This window comes from Sus scrofa, chromosome 12, assembly GCF_054392235.1.
Source record: "Sus scrofa isolate SSC_HxYL_T2T_F1_AM1 chromosome 12, Sscrofa_HxYL_maternal_Yorkshire_Landrace_v2.0, whole genome shotgun sequence".
Lineage (NCBI taxonomy): Eukaryota > Metazoa > Chordata > Mammalia > Artiodactyla > Suidae > Sus > Sus scrofa.
In genome coordinates, this window is record NC_139394.1 from 47,021,208 (window position 1) to 47,035,954 (window position 14,747).

Sequence of the window (14,747 nt, forward strand, 5' to 3'; positions counted from 1 at the left end):
CTCGCTGCTGCCTTCGTCACTCAGGGTGCCAAGGAAGCAGACAGAAGTGTGCAAGGCCCGGTGGCAGGAACAGAGGTCAGAGAGAGAGAGAGCAGAGCCGGGCTCTGGTCCCAGCTCTGACGCTACGGCACCAAGTGACCTCAGAAGGTCACTGACCTCTGTTTCCTCATTGGCAAAGATGAGCAGACTCAATAAGAGGCTTCCACCGACCTTCTAATAATCCATGGCCCTTGAGATGGCAGCAGCCCCAGAGTGGGGTGGGGGGTGACACGGGCGAGGTGGCCCCACAGTCAGGGCCTGCTCCCAGAGAGGACACTGGAGCCCAAGATGACGCGTGCAGGGATGCATCCGGACTTGTTTGCACCACCGTGCGTGTGCCTGTGACGTGGCAGGCAGGCAGGCAACCAGGCAGCACACAATCTCAGCACCCTTGGCGCCCCTGCAAATGCTAGCAAATGCATCTCTGGGCGTGGTCAGGGATAAAAGGGTTAATGCAGCATGCCTGCTGGGGTCACTGCAGCAGGAGCAGGGAAGGGAAGCTGGCTTTGTGGTGGCAGGAAGGCCACAGGCTCTAGGGGCCTGGACGCCACCTGATAAGGGGTTGGAGGTGCAGAGCCCTCACAAGGGAGCCCCTCTGCTGATTAATTCTTGTTCTGGGGGTGCCAAGGCCCCTGTCTCTGGGGCAGGTGTTTTCCCTGTGGCTCCTCACTAATCCATGCACCGGTCTCAGCTGAACCTCTTTTCAACTCCCAGGACCCTGTAAACCAGCTTGCAGGACTGTGAAGGAGGTAGGCTTTAGGCTCAGCTTAAAGGAAGACCCCCCCAGGCTGCAGGCAAGGGGGTTGGATGGGGGTGGGGAGACACCTGGGGAAAACAAGCAGACAAATCCTAGCAGAAGTGGGTCTCTCTCTGGCAGCCAGAATTAGGAAGGAGCTGCTTTAGAGAGGCAGTCACCTTCCCTATGGGGCCCTAGGCGTCTTCTGGCAAATTCTGATTCCCCGTCAAACGACGGTCATCAAACATCTACTGGGTATCAGACATTGTGAAGGAAGTTTCCACTTCCATTCAACTCCCCTCATCATCCCTGGAGGAAAAATGATCATCCCCATTTTAGAGATGAAAAAATTGAGGCTCAGAGAGCTAACGTCCTTGACCTCAATCACAACACCAGGAAAGACTGACCTCAGGACTGACCTCCAGGTTTCTCAGGGACTCCACACGCAGGGTTCTCCCCAGCAGCCTCCCTAATGTGTTGGGGTCATGGCATGTTTATAACATCGGAGAGATAGTTAAGACTCATCGGCTTCCCTTCTGGGAGATTAGTGATGCTGGGGTCTCTTCTTGGAGTCTGGGAAACGCACGCTCCCAGTGGGGGGAGAAGGAGGGAGACACAGTCATGTGTCTCCTTTTTTCCTCTTGCTTTTTTGAGCTTGGAAAGCATCTCTGCTTTGTTGACTTAACTCTGCTCCAAACTCCTTTGCTCACTAAACATTCAGAGATCTCGAAGGCATTTATAAGAGTGAACTGGGAACGGCTTTCCAACCCTGGACACCCTTTATGGGTTAACAGGCTCTAGTCCCATATCTGCCAAGGACCTGTTATTTGACCTTGGCTCCTTGAGAGCACCCCCCTGGAGTTCAGGAAGGGGCTGCGGGGGAGATTATCAAAGCATAACTTGAAAAAGGGGAGCTTGTAGGAAACCCATGGGACAAATACAAAGTGATAAATAAAGGGTACTTTACCTGGGAAAAATCATAAATATCAGGGGACTAGATCAGAAATCAAAAATAAACCCAACCACATATAAAATGTTACCAAATGATGAAATTCCCCAAGGAATATATAAAGGCAGGGTTTCTCCATAAGTGATGCTGGTGTAACTGGATAGAAATGGGATTGTCTAAAGGGTCAGACGATTTTTTTTTTTTTTTTTTTTTTTTGCTGCACCCTCGGCATGTGAAAGTTCCTGGGCCAGGGATGGAACCTGTGCCACAGCAGCAACCTGAGCCCCAGCAGTGACAACACCAGACCCTTAACCCACTGCACCAGAAGTGGGTCACAGCTGCAGCTCAGAGTCAGTTCCTGGCCTGGGAACTTCCATATGCTGCGAGTGTGGCCATAAAAACAAACCAAAAAAAGTGGCCCAGCTGTAAAGCATAGCAATTCATCTGATTCAGTGGTGCAGATGAAAGCAATCCCTAACACCCCTTCCTAGAGAAGTTGATTTTTTTAAATAGCGAAAAAGAAGTAGGAAATAGAAGTGCATATTTATGAGATCCGAAGAGAGATGAAAACTATCTCAGCTCCGAAGCAACAGGAGGAATCATGAAAAGCCCAACAGATTCAACTGTAGAAAAATAAGATTTTTTTACCGTGATATTACTGTAACAACAGGTTAATATTGACGGTAACTTTAAAATCTAGTATTTAGGAAAACCATTCAGATCCCAAGGATATGAAAAGATAATTTCCTTAAGAAGTTCAAACAGGAAACAATCCCCAGGAATGTCTAGGGGTTGAAGTCACGATCTCCAGGTTCCCTGCCTGCTGTAACTTCTGGAGCCGGTAGGGAAGCACGGGGAGGGGGTGGAGGGGTGGTGATATGTTACACACCTGCTGGAGCAGAGCAGACAAATGCCCAGGATGCCAGAGGGGCTGGCCTGGTAAATTTCCATGGGACTAGGCTCACCTGTTTTCACCTCCAACTCTCCAAAAGGCATTCTGGCCATTTAGTTGAGAGACAACCACACAGGACCAAAAGGCAAGGTGACGGCTTCTTCTAGCCCCCTTGGGTCCAGTTGGCTTCATGTTGGGTCAAAGCTACTCTACATGCTGACAGCACAGAGGGACTGGTCTGATTCCACCCCGAAAACCTGGAAAAAGGTCCCAGCAGATCCCAGTTTGAAACCAGGTGGGAGTTCCCACTATGGCTCAGCGGGTTAAGAACCCGACAGAGGAGTTCTCATCATGGCACAGTGGAAACAAATCTGAGTAGGAACCATGAGGTTGCGGCTTCAATCCCTGGCCTCGATTAATGGGTTAAGGATCCGGTGTTGCTGTGAGCTGTGCTGTAGGTTGCAGACGTGGCTCAGATCCCACATTGCTGTGACTCTGTCATAGGCCAGTGGCTACAGCTCCAATTCAACCCCTAGCCTGGAACCTCCATATGCCACGGGTACGGCCCTAAAAAGACCAAAAAAAAAAAAAAAAAAAAAAAAAAAGAACCCAACATAGTGTCCATAAGGATGTGGGTTCGATCCCTGGCCCAGTCAGTTGGTTAAGGAGCCAGCATTGCCGAAAGCTGCAGCATAGGCCAGTGGCTATAGCTCAGATCTGACCCCTAGCCCAGGAACTTCCATATGCTGCAGGTGAGGAAGAAAGAAAGAAGGAAAGACCGACCAGGTATCCCCCTGACCCACATTAGTGTTCAGGGACTCTGAGGGGTGACATGTGAATCCCACCCCATTCAGCACAGTTAGACCAGGGCTGTCTATTTCTGCTAGAAATCGTGGGGAGGCTGCCTGCAACCCTCCGCCAGACATTCCTTCCTGAGGGCACCAAGTCCACCAGCACCAAATCCTTCCCTTAAGCAGGCCTGGAGGAAGAGGCAGAAAGGATAAGACCCTTCAGCTTCCTGAACAACCCGGCGGCGTCCTTCTGAAACTGTGCATCTATTTGTGAAGCTCCGCACCTGCTCTTCGTCCAGCCCTGTCCGGGGAATGGGCCGGGGTGGCCGCACAAAGCAGGCAGAACAGACGCAGAGGGCCTGGATATTTGCCAGAGGTCGGGCCCTGCTCCCGAGCAGTTCTCCTTAAACACAAAGCACCAGTAGGAAGGAAGACAACAGCAACGAGTCTCTACAGCCATGGGCGGGATGGGGTAGCCATAAGCAGAACACATCAGGAGAGAAAAACGGTGCAGAGTAAGTTTTAGGAGTTTCTTTCCTAGAATTAATTTTGTCTGTCCAGAATGGTTTCTGGGTGAGCCTTCCCAGAAGCAGGGGGATGCTCTTTGTGACACCCGGGATCTCCCTCCAGTGGGAAAAATTAGATTTCATAGACCACTTACTGATATTAGGTGCTATGCATACACTCTGCTCCCTTGAGTTCCAAATTCTTCCTCCCTTCACCCAAATAGTTTGGTTTGAAATGTAAACACACATGCAGGGACTGGCAAAGGAAGCTAATCAAATGAGAAAGACACAGACAGAGGGGAAAAAGAATGATACACTTTGTTCTAGGTTTCGATTCTAAATCTGGCTGGAGGTGCGAAGGGCTGGCAGCTTGCTGGTCGTGGTATCAGTGGGAGCAGGCGGCTCCCTCCTGCCTCAGGGCATCAGGCCAGCGGCTGCTGCACTCTTAGGAGCCTGAGGGAGAGTGGGTGGCATTCGGGAGCCAAGAGAGATGCGCTAGGCAGAGGGACAGGAGCCACAGGATGCTCCCCAAGGTGGCTGACACCCCTCCACCCCCCCCCAGCCCACCGTGTCTTTCAAGCCAAATTCCATGTTTTCCACCCAAATTCGGCCATCTGCATTTAGCTGGTTCTGCAAACTGAATAGGTATGAAAGTAAAACTGTCAGTTGTGCAAAACCCCTTGCCTCCACCCTGACTTTTCCGTCTCCTCATCAGTTCAGTCTCCAGTTATACACGTGGGTCATCTCAGCTATTCGGGTCCAATAAGTTCTTCCAACTCTCTCGTCAGCATGTCCCTCTTCTTCCCCCTCCCACTGTCATCTTCCAAGTCCAGGTGCTTGGCTCCATTCACTGCTGCAGGCTCCTGGCCCATTTCTTTCATCCCCGCAACCCATCTCACCTTTATCCCACTCTCAGAATCTTCCCAAAGCACTGCCTGGATCTTGCTAAAAATTTTTTCAAAGGCTCCCCCTGCCTCTAAGGGGTAAGGTCTGGTCCATGCTACTTTTTCAGCTTTATCTCCCTCTCCAGCCCAACACATTTCCTCTGGCCCAACCAGACTTGTCTCTTAGAGTGGCACACACTTCACGGCCTACGAGTTGGCACCCCAGGACTGTAGCGCTCACTATTCCCCCACACCAGGACAGCTCCTTCTGTCTCTCCGGCACCTCCTTCTGCTCGGTCCAACAGGGAGGGAGAAGGAAACACGCAACAGCACGCAACAGGAGTACCAAGCAAGGAAGAGAACCCTTTCCTGCTGAAGGTCAAATGTCCGTCTCTGGCTTCCGAAGCCAACACGTGGCACTTCCAACTCCGCGCCCTACACCTAGGTTCCAGGCTCTGCAAACCATCACATACGATTTTCCATCTACAACTCCCCCATCCCGGCAGCCAAATTAAAGTCAGCTTTCACAAGTGCCCATATTGCAAGTCACCCTCCAAAGAGGGCGGAGGTGTGGACTTCAGGGGTGACCATGGATCTCTGACCGAGGAGGTGGACAAGGAGAGGGGACGTTACCCTAAGCCCTTCCCCCACCCCCCCAGCCCCTACGGAAATTCCCGAGCATAAAGAGAATGTCCCAGGCTTTCAACACGGACTCCATGGTATAAAGCCGGCTCTGGTGAAGAGGAGTTGGGAGAAAGAAGGAGGCAAGCATCTCTCAGAAGAGCCCGCCACGTCCTCCTGCAACCTGGAGGGCAGTGGAGAGCGGTCCCGCTCGGGCCCAGGGATGCGCTAAGCCACGCCCCTACGCTGCGTCACCGGCTCCGGAGCGCAGAGCTGGGGAAGCCCACGCAAGCGGAGAGACTGACTGCGGGAGGGCTGGAAGGAAGGGGGGGGGGATTTAACCGCTCACATACCTGATCAAACAGGACTTTCCAGTGCTGGTAGAGAGGGAGGCCATGCAGGAGAGGAGGAAGAGGAGAGAGAAAGAAAGAAACACACTTATCAGCAAGGCTTCTGTAGCCCCCTGCTGTTTCTGACCTAGCCTCCCAGCTGCTGCCCAGGCTCAGGGTCCACCAAGAGACCAGGGAAAATCTGGTAATAGCTTCCCAAGTGAGTCTACACATAGCAAAGGGGGTGGGGAGAGGGAGAGTGTCCCTCATTCTGGGACAGGCAAGAGGAGGGATGAGCAGAGCAAGGGTGATTCTCAACAATTACTAAGTAAAAGCATCCGACTCTGTCCAAGGGCTTCTAATAACTTCTGCTGCCTGAAGCTTATCTCCGTGTCTACTCCCAGGCCCAGGAATGCACGCCCCGGTGCAATTCCATCAGACCTGCTGTTGCCATCCCCCCCCTGCTAGGGGCCAGAGATTTCTCAGGAAAACCCACCCCTTCATAGGCGCTAACATTTTGCCTGTACTTTGGGAGATGGGGGCTCCGACATGCACTGAAACCCACCCAGTCTCTTTCAAGGCTGAGTCTAAGTGATGAGTCCATGAGATTCTGCCAGGCCATTGGGGCCAGACGCCAGTGAGGGGTTTAAGCACAAGAGGCGAAGGGGATACAACCCCATTCAGATTTTCGGGCTAAGGTCTGGTAGGTTGGGGGCCTGGCTTCACTTGCGTGTCCCCACCCTGAGAGGGAAGGGGCAGGGCAGAGCGTCTGCTCAGTTTTTCTGCTCTGTTAGCAGGTTAACCTCGCGAGGGAGAAGCTTAAGAAACTCCAGTTCCCAGGACTCCCCAGTGCCGGCTCTGCCGAGGGCTCGCAGGACCAGAGGGAGGGAGACTCAAGCAGCAGATGGCAGGGAAGCCCCCTGGGGCGGCCCCTCCCGATCCTCGCCCGGGGGACTGTCGCTGGCACGGACGCGGTCTTGGACTCCTGAGACCCCCTCTGGGAGCAAAAGCGCTCCCAACACTCCTCTCCCTCCGCCGGCCGGCCGGGCTCAGGGACCGGGGTCAGCTTGAATTTCAATCAGCGTCGCGACAAGGCAGGTGCCGGCTGCGGGCTAATCTGGGAGCTGAGGTGGGGGTCGCCAGACCGGTCTGGGCTGCAGGGTTCCGGGGACTCTGGGGCGCCCGCTTCTTCCCCAGGCTCCGAGAGCCCGCAGGTCGCGAGTGGGAGAGGAGGGGAGTCACTGCTGTGACGCGGCCGCCTCTGCGGGAAAACGCCGTGTCCCGGGCACTGCACCAGCCGCGGGGAGGGGGCTCCGGCGGCCGACGAGTCCCCTGCGCAGTGGCGGGCGCTGCGTTCCGCAGGGAAGCCCCGGGAGCCCGAGCGGGGGGTGGCGCGCGCGCGTTTCGGGGAGACCAGTCCCTCCGCCCCTTTCCGCCCGCGGGGACCCGGCCAATCCGGGGCGCTCCCGCGTCACCTTGAAACCTCCCAATTGCCCCGCGGGGGGCGAACGGAGGGCAGCTCTCCCCTTAGCGCCCCCCAGAAAGTTTGCCCGGGCTGGGGAGGGGGTACTCACGTCCTCCGGCGCCGCCGGCGGCCGCTCCTCGGCCTCGGGTTCCAGCTCCTCGATGCGCTCCGCCTCAGCGCAGGCGGCCACTGCGGGGCCCGGGCTGGGGTGCTCGCCCATGCCGAGGCGGCTCCGGGGCCGGCCGCGGCTGCGGGGCTCGTCCCGGGGCGCCGGGCTAACTTTGCGCCGCGGTCGCAGCGCCGCTCCGAGGACTCTGCGAGCGCCGGGCCGCCTCCGCGCCCGCCCCCATGGCCCCGGCCCCCGCGCCGCCGCCTCGCGACCCCGGGATGCCCGGCCCTCCGCCGCAAACTTCTCGGCGCCCCCGGCCCCGCGGCCCCGCGGGCCTCGGCCTCCGTCCCGGCCCCTTCGCCCGGCTCCGAGGCGAGGGCGCCCTTGGGCCGGGCGGGCCCCGCAGCTCCCCGCGCTCCCTGCCCGCTTCCTGCGGCCCCCACTCTGCGCCGGAGTCTCCTCCTCCCCGCGGACTCCTCGGGAGCGGCGCGCGGGCGGGGGCGGGGCTGCTCCCTGGGACCGCCGCCCCCCACCCCCCACCCCCCACCCCCGGGCGCCACCACCCGGGCCAAACCGGTCAGAGCGCCGCGGCCCGGGGAGGAGGCGAGCTGCGGCGGGCTTGGCGGGGAAGTGGCTGCACCGCCCGGGGCGGGGATGGGGCTGCGCGGTCCCCCGCCCCATCACACCTGCCTCCACCCCAGGTCCGGGTCTGTCTCTCCGCACGCCGCCGAGGGTGCAGTGTCCACTTGCCGAGACCCACCGGCTTAATGATGACTCGGAGGCCGCAGACGCGTGAAGGAGGCAGGGATGAGGTTTTCATTAAGTTGGCAACGTCGGGGTTAACCGGGAGTGCATTGGGGGCGGGATGCTGGGAGGACAGGATCCCTCGACCATCCTTGCGTCTCCTTTCACTTCGGTCTCAGACCCTGGGCGGTCCAGGCCGACGCAGTATTTTCGGGATGGGAGAAGTCAGATAGGGGAGTCCAGACCCCAAACCTTCAATCTTTCCTCCCTACACCCAAGAGTTATGTACTCTGGCTGCATTGGACCGGGGTGAGAAAGTTCAGACCAGAGAAGTGTCCCAAATGGGAGAGGGGAGGTCAAGAAACTACAGCAAGTGGGAATCAAGTTAGAGCAGAGGAAGAGGGGATCTTTTAAAGAAAGAAAAAAAAAAAAAATGGTACTCTTTCCTTGCAGGGAAGACCTCCCAGGAGAGATTGCTTCCCTTAAGCAGAGACTCTGCCTTTGAACAGTGCCAGTGGCAGGCTGGGACAGGTGCCCGGCTTCCTTGGGGAGCTCAGGGATTCATCTCTGGTGATGTCCCACAGTCCGTCCCCAGCCCACACCAAGGCTGCTTCCACTCCTCTTACCTCCACCCACTCACCCACTGGCCTTTGCTCCTCTCTCCCTCTCAGAAATGATGTGCTTTTTCAATAGTGAAAGTTGCAATTAATGCTCTCATTTCCATAAGGCAAACACATAACCCGGCCCCAGGATCCAACCTGTGACCAATCTCCACCGACAAGGACTGCTCCCCACCGGACTCTCCTGCTTCCCCACAGAGAAGGAAATTAACTCCATTCTAATTAGGTGAGTTTGCTACAGACACCAATTTTCATCTCGGTTTCAGAAAGTGTGATCGTTCCAACTATTTTTGTTTCTCACCACCCTCCCCCCATCCCTACTCTACTAACAAGTCAAGATCCTGCCAAGATTTCCTTGTAAATAAAACTGTCTGCCCATGGTGTGATTTTGAAAACAGCCTTCAGGGGACAGAAGAGAGGCTGACTGAATCCTTTGTGGAAAGAAGCCCAGAAGGACAAGGGGGTGGCTGGGAGCTCTGAGGTCAGTGTCCCTGCCTCCCCCAAGCCGCTGATAACGTTTACAGGATCTGCACGGGTACCGGCTGTGTTACACTTAGATCTTTGGGGCTGGAAAGATGGGCCAAGAAGTGGGAGGTTCCAGGGCAGGGGGGGAAAGAGAAGAGTTCAAAGAGGGCTTGGCCCCCCCGTGGGATGCGCAGTGGGCAGTGCAGAATCCAGTGGGAAGCCCCCCAGCTGCCCACTGGATTCTGCCTTTCTCCAGCCCAGGGACAGCTTTTATCAACCTACCCAACTCTGTCATCCCCTCCAGTGGAAGGGACCCCAGCAGGCTCAGTTCGGTTCACTGAACATTTCTTGAGCTCCTACTAAGTGCAGTTACACAGCTTTGAGAAGACAGACCCTGACCTCTAGAAACTGCTTAATTGGGGATAACAGCCAGGGAAGTCTAGGGGGTACAGAAACCGAAAGGAGGGGGTTCCTGGGGTCCAAGAAGCCTTCCTAAAGGATATGCCCCAGAACCAGGCAAAGTAGGAAAGCTGGCGGGGAGGCATTCCAGGCAGAGGGAACAGCATGGGTAGAAGTTGGGCTTGGGAAGCAGTATGGCTTGGGAGGGAACTGTGAGCCGTCTGCCATGGCTGGAAATTGGAGTAAGGTGCCCAGTGTAAAGAACCCAGCCTGGCAGAGGGGTTGGAAGGGCCATGAGTGTCTGGAGAAAGGGGCTTAGATTTTACCCTGAGGGCAATGGTGAGCTATTCAAGGACTGTGAGCAAGAACATAAAATTTAAAAAGATCCTTCCAGAGTTCGCAGGCTCCATGGAAATGAATCCGACTAGGAACCATGACGTTTCGGGTTTGATCCCTGGCCTTGCTCAGTGGGTTAAGGAGCCAGTGTTGTCACAAGTTTTCAGTGTAGCTCACAGGTGTGGCTCGGATCTGGTGTGGCCGTGGCTGTGGCCTAGGCCGACAGCTCTAGCTCCAATTTGACCCCTGGCCTGGGAACTTCCATATGCTGCAGGTGAGGTCCTAAAAAAAGAAAAAAAGTAAAAAGATCCCTCCAGCTGTAGGCCAGAAGAAAGACAGGAAAGAGGCTGGTCTGAGCACAGGGAGAAGTGCCATCAAGGAAGAGGTCATGAGGGCGGCAGCCGTTAGAATGAAGGGAAGAGGGAGGCCCTGGGAAGTGTCCAGAAGGGGATCTAGTGCCTCCGTCTGTCCTAGGAACATTTCGCCCCACTTTGGCAGACGGTGTTCCCCAAAGTCTCCTCTGGAAGAATTCCTGACCTCTAGCCAGAATCTTCCCTTCAGGAGATGGCTTCCGGTTCCTTGACCCCTGTTGGAAGGAGCATGGCCACCTAGACTTGGAGACGAGCTGTGACAGCCAACGGCATCTGTGAACCTGAGGCCACACTCACCTTTGCCCTCAGTGTTGCCTCGGGCTACGAGCCAGCCCATCACACCCCTCAGCCCCAGGGACATCTGCCACTAGGAATAGGCCACCCCCCAGTGGGCCGAGGGACATGGAGCCTGGGTCCCCAAAGCCTCTGAGGGGTGGGAGTGGCCAGGCTCTCTGACTGCTTTTGTCCCACTCTGAGACAACCTGAGGACCAGCACATTCTGTGCCAGATGGAGGACGGAGGAGAGAGAAGGCACGGTGACCACTCAGTGTCACTGAGCACTGCGTGGCCGGGCGGCCATAGACATTCACAGGCCCTGTGCTCAGGGAGCCCTGGGTCTACCTGGAGATGACAGCAAGCAAGGATGACTGGCGTTTATACCCTTCATTTTGTAAGGGCTCTACACCCATGACATCTATTAAAGTTCCTAATCAGGAGTTCCCACTGTGCCCAGTGGGTGAAGAACCTGACTAGTATCCATGACGATGTGGCCTCACCCAGTGGGTTAAAGGATCTTACATTGCTGCAAGCTGTGGTATAGGTCTCAGGTGCAGCTTGGATCTAGCCTTGCTGCAGCTGGGTGTAGGCCAGCAGATGCAGCTCTGATTCCACCCTAGCCTGGGAACTTCCGTATGCCACAGGTGCAGCCCTAAAAAGACAAAAAAAAAAAAAAAATCCTAACCAGAACCTAAATCAATGACGAATAGGAGGAGTTTCCATTGTGGCTCAGTGGTTAATGAATCCAACTAGGAACCATGAGGTTGCAGGTTGGATCCCTGGTCTTGCTCAGTGGGTTAGGGATCTGGCATTGCTGTGAGCTGTGGTATAGGTTGCAGACACGGCTCAGATCCCACATTGCTGTGGCTCTGGCATAGGCTTGGCAGCTACCACTCCGATTAGACCCCTAGCCTGGGAACCTCCATATGCCACAGGTGTGGCCCTAAAAGACAAAAACAAAAAGAAGAAAAGGATAAGGGCCTGGGAGAGTGTAGTTCAAACCCTGAAGAGTGAAACGCAGCTCAGAGGGGCAGAAGCTTGCTACTGAGATGAGCCTTGAAAGAGGGGGCAGCTTTGGGGTGGAGTGTGGAAGGGTTTCTCGGTGGAAGGACCACTGCAGTAAAGGCACAGGGACAGGAAGGCCACTGACTGTCTTGGGAACAACTCAGTGGCTGGGCACAGAGTGGGGACGGCCAGGTGGGTGAGAACCTTGTGGCAAAAGTCTGAGCACCCGTCTGAGGAGGCCGGACCTTGCTTAAGGGCCAGTTGAGAAGGGGCGGTGACTTCCGACGGGAGCAGCTTTTTAGGAAGATTAGGTTGGCAGCAGCTCGAGAGAGCAATTCAACCAACACGTTACGAGGGTCCAGTCTTTGCCAGACCCTGGCCAAAGTGCTGAGAATACAAAGGCAGAGAGACCCCGGCCCTGGTCTTCCCCCCGCCCCGGGAGAAAATGAGTGAATCCTCTAATTCCAGCCTCCTGGGCGAAGGGAGGAGGGGAGAGGCAAGAAGCTGTCTGGGGGCAGAGGGTCTGAGATGCACCCACCAGGAGAGGGAGGGGGTTCCTTCAGGAACGGAAGTTCTGACCCGGGGGAGGGGCTGGAACTCTGGGGCTGCCAGGGGTGAACCAGGAAAGCCAGGAGGAACCTCTGGGAGGGGGAAGGGGGTGGTGATGGGGGGAGCCCAGGAGTTTGTCTGTGGACAACGTGAGCTAATGAGAAGCCAGGGAAGAAACGCAAAGGGCTGTAATTACCGCTCAGAGCAAATGGCAGCGCCAAGACGGGGGCAGGCGGGGGGGACTTTTTCTCCAGAACCTCGTCGCTTGGGTCTCTTCTTCAACGGTTTCCCATTCCGAGGGTCCCCCGCAGCCAGGCCCACACCATTGAAGGCCCCTTCCCTTCGGAAGAAAACCTAAACTGACCCCGACCGTCCCTGCTGCCCGCTTCGAGCTCCATCTTCTGAGAAGCCTGCAAACAGGCTTCCGAGCTGCTGAAGATGAAGACATGAGTTATTTTTGACAGAGATCCAAGCCCCGGCCCTGAATTCTTTTGTCTTCCAGGAATCCCCTCGTCATGTTTGAAGCCTGCAAGTCCGAACAGCGGGCGCAGCTCAGGGAGGAGACCGTGCCCTTGGCATCCAGCCCCCGCCACCCCCGGCTCCAGCATGCTTCCATCACCTTCCATCATCGCCCGCTGTCTCCGAGATCAAAGGAAGCCAGACTGCGAAACGGACTGCCCCCCGCCCCCAGTGCCTTTCGTCTCTTCCCCTCTCACGCCAGGGCCACCAGTTTTCCGAGGAACTTAAATCATTACTGAAAGACGTCTAGTTTCACAGACACCAAGCCCTTTCAAAGAGAGGCGTGGGCACCCGAAAGGGAAGCGCAGAAAAGCACAGAGGAAACTTTTCCCCGGTTCCAAGATGTCACCAATCCCACATCCAGGGAAGCTCTTGGCTGTTTGGCTGGATCTTGTCTTCCTTCTCTGCCATCTCCTTGGGGGCTCAGCTGTCCCCAGAGTCGCATTTCTGGATGCTCTTGGGAGCTCCAGCACTTTGCGTGCCCTTTGCTTACGCCGTAGGCAGGTCCTATAACCTTAAAAAACAGCTCGTTCAGTCGTGTGCATCTCTTTGATGAAAGCTCTCTCCTCCTGCAGCCTTTCCTCAACCCTCCATGCCCAAAGGGACTGTGCCTTCCTCTGAATCACGTTTTCCTTTTGACCTTGCATTATACTAAGTTTTATCTTCTTTGTACAAGAATATATATTCCTCGATGGAGAGATTAGGGCTTATTCGGCTGTGCACCCATCACAATACACTACACCACACGCCATCAGAGCTGAACAAATGTCTGTTTCATGAAGAGCAGCGCATGTGTCTTGCTCTGACATGGAGTCTAATTACGTAGTTATTCCTCTCAGCCCTCAGTAAGAAACACATTTTATGTTATGGAGAAAAGATTCTTCTACATAATAAAAATGCAATTGTATCCCAGCTGCCTTTATTTCAAAGGTCGTTTCACTTCATTCTCAAAATGCTGGCCTTTTGGAGGTAGCAGAACAGGTGCAAGCGGGGACAATCAAGTCCCCAGGCCCAGAGGAGCTTTGAGTCGCCATTCCTCTTGCCACATGTCTTACTTTAAGAGTGAAAGACAGGAGTTCCCATCATGGCGCAGTGGTCAACGAATCTGACTAGGAACCATGAGGTTGCAGGTTCGGTCCCTGCCCTTGCTCAGTGGGTTAAGGATCCAGCGTTGCCGTGAGCTGTGGTGTAGGTCACAGATGCGGCTCGGATCCTGTGTTGCTGTGGCTCTGGTGTAGGCTGGCGGCTACAGCTCCAATTGGACCCCTAGCCTGGGAACCTCCATATGCCATGGGAGTGGCCCTAGAAAAGGCAAAAAGACAAAAAAAAAAAAAAAAAAAAAAAGAAAGACAGGAGTTGCTGTTGTGGTGCAGTGGAAATGAATCTGATTAATATCCATGAGGATGCGGGTTCGATCCCTGGATCAGTGGGTGAAAGATCCAGCGTTGCCATGAGCTGTGGTGTAGGTCGCAAACGTGGCAGATCCCATGTTGCTGTGGCTCTGGTGTAGGCTGGCAGCTGTACCTCTGATTCCACCCCTAGCTGAGAAACTGCCACATGAAGCAGGTACGGTTCTAAAAAGCAAAAAAAAAAAAAAAAAAAAAAAAAGACAAAAGCCCTGACCACTGGTAGCAGGGATGTTCTCCAGGGCAGGGGTGGGGCCCATCCAGCTGAAGGCTGGCATGAATGGGAACGTTGTGAGGGTGTCTCTGACTGTGGAGCAAAAGTCACTGGATTGTTTTTCTGCTTCATTTCTCTTAAGCTCCATGTGCAATCAGGGCCTGGGGGGTGGGGCAGGGTGATTTGCAGCCACTCCGCACTGCACAGAGCCAGACACGGGGCTGTTCGACACGCTGCGTGGGGTGAAAGGGACAGTGAGGGTTTGGAGGCAATTTGCTGCCAGGCCCATGGTAAACTTCCTGCTTGAGGGTCCACCCCGTGAGGACAAGGACTCCGTTTTGTTGGCGTACAGCAGGATCTTGGACTCTTCGCACAACTCCTGGTGCATAGAAGGTTCAGAGCAAATGTCTGCTCAGTGAAGGAACCCATCCTATTTATACTTTCCCAGGCCTGGGCAAGACCTCCCAGATGTCAGGATCCCCTGGGAGCTCTGCCCAGCATTTGGCCTCAGAGAACTTCCTT

The 14,747-nt window shown here is 55.3% G+C and overlaps 1 protein-coding gene and 1 long non-coding RNA gene across 7 annotated transcripts in view; one reads left to right on the forward strand and one right to left on the reverse strand.

Annotated features, from left to right (window-relative positions):
• Window positions 1-7,780, reverse strand: part of RHBDL3 (rhomboid like 3) — a 48,450-nt gene extending 40,670 nt beyond the window's left edge. For 2 of the 5 annotated variants that reach the window (XR_014821420.1, XM_021067454.2), the window contains exons 1-2: window positions 7,322-7,569; window positions 5,772-5,795 (exon numbers count right to left, since the gene is read on the reverse strand). Coding sequence is in view for 4 of the 5 variants with exons in the window: in XM_021067454.2 (XP_020923113.2) it covers window positions 5,772-5,795; window positions 7,322-7,432 (135 nt within the window). In the remaining variant the exon portion in view is untranslated. Of the gene's footprint in view, window positions 1-5,771; window positions 5,796-6,312; window positions 7,026-7,321; window positions 7,570-7,728 lie in introns of those variants that run through there. The other 3 variants (XM_084985223.1, XM_084985224.1, XM_021067455.2) reach the window with 3 other exon arrangements.
• LOC106507967 (uncharacterized) lies at window positions 6,704-13,517 on the forward strand. 2 transcript variants are annotated; one of them, XR_001304407.3, is made up of 4 exons: window positions 6,704-6,841; window positions 8,023-8,133; window positions 8,793-8,911; window positions 12,589-13,517. It is a non-coding gene; the product is annotated as an uncharacterized LOC106507967 (long non-coding RNA). The 2 variants fall into 2 exon arrangements; XR_014821432.1 differs by lacking the exons at window positions 6,704-6,841; window positions 8,023-8,133 and adding an exon at window positions 8,517-8,596.
• The last annotated feature ends 1,230 nt before the right edge of the window (window positions 13,518-14,747 follow it).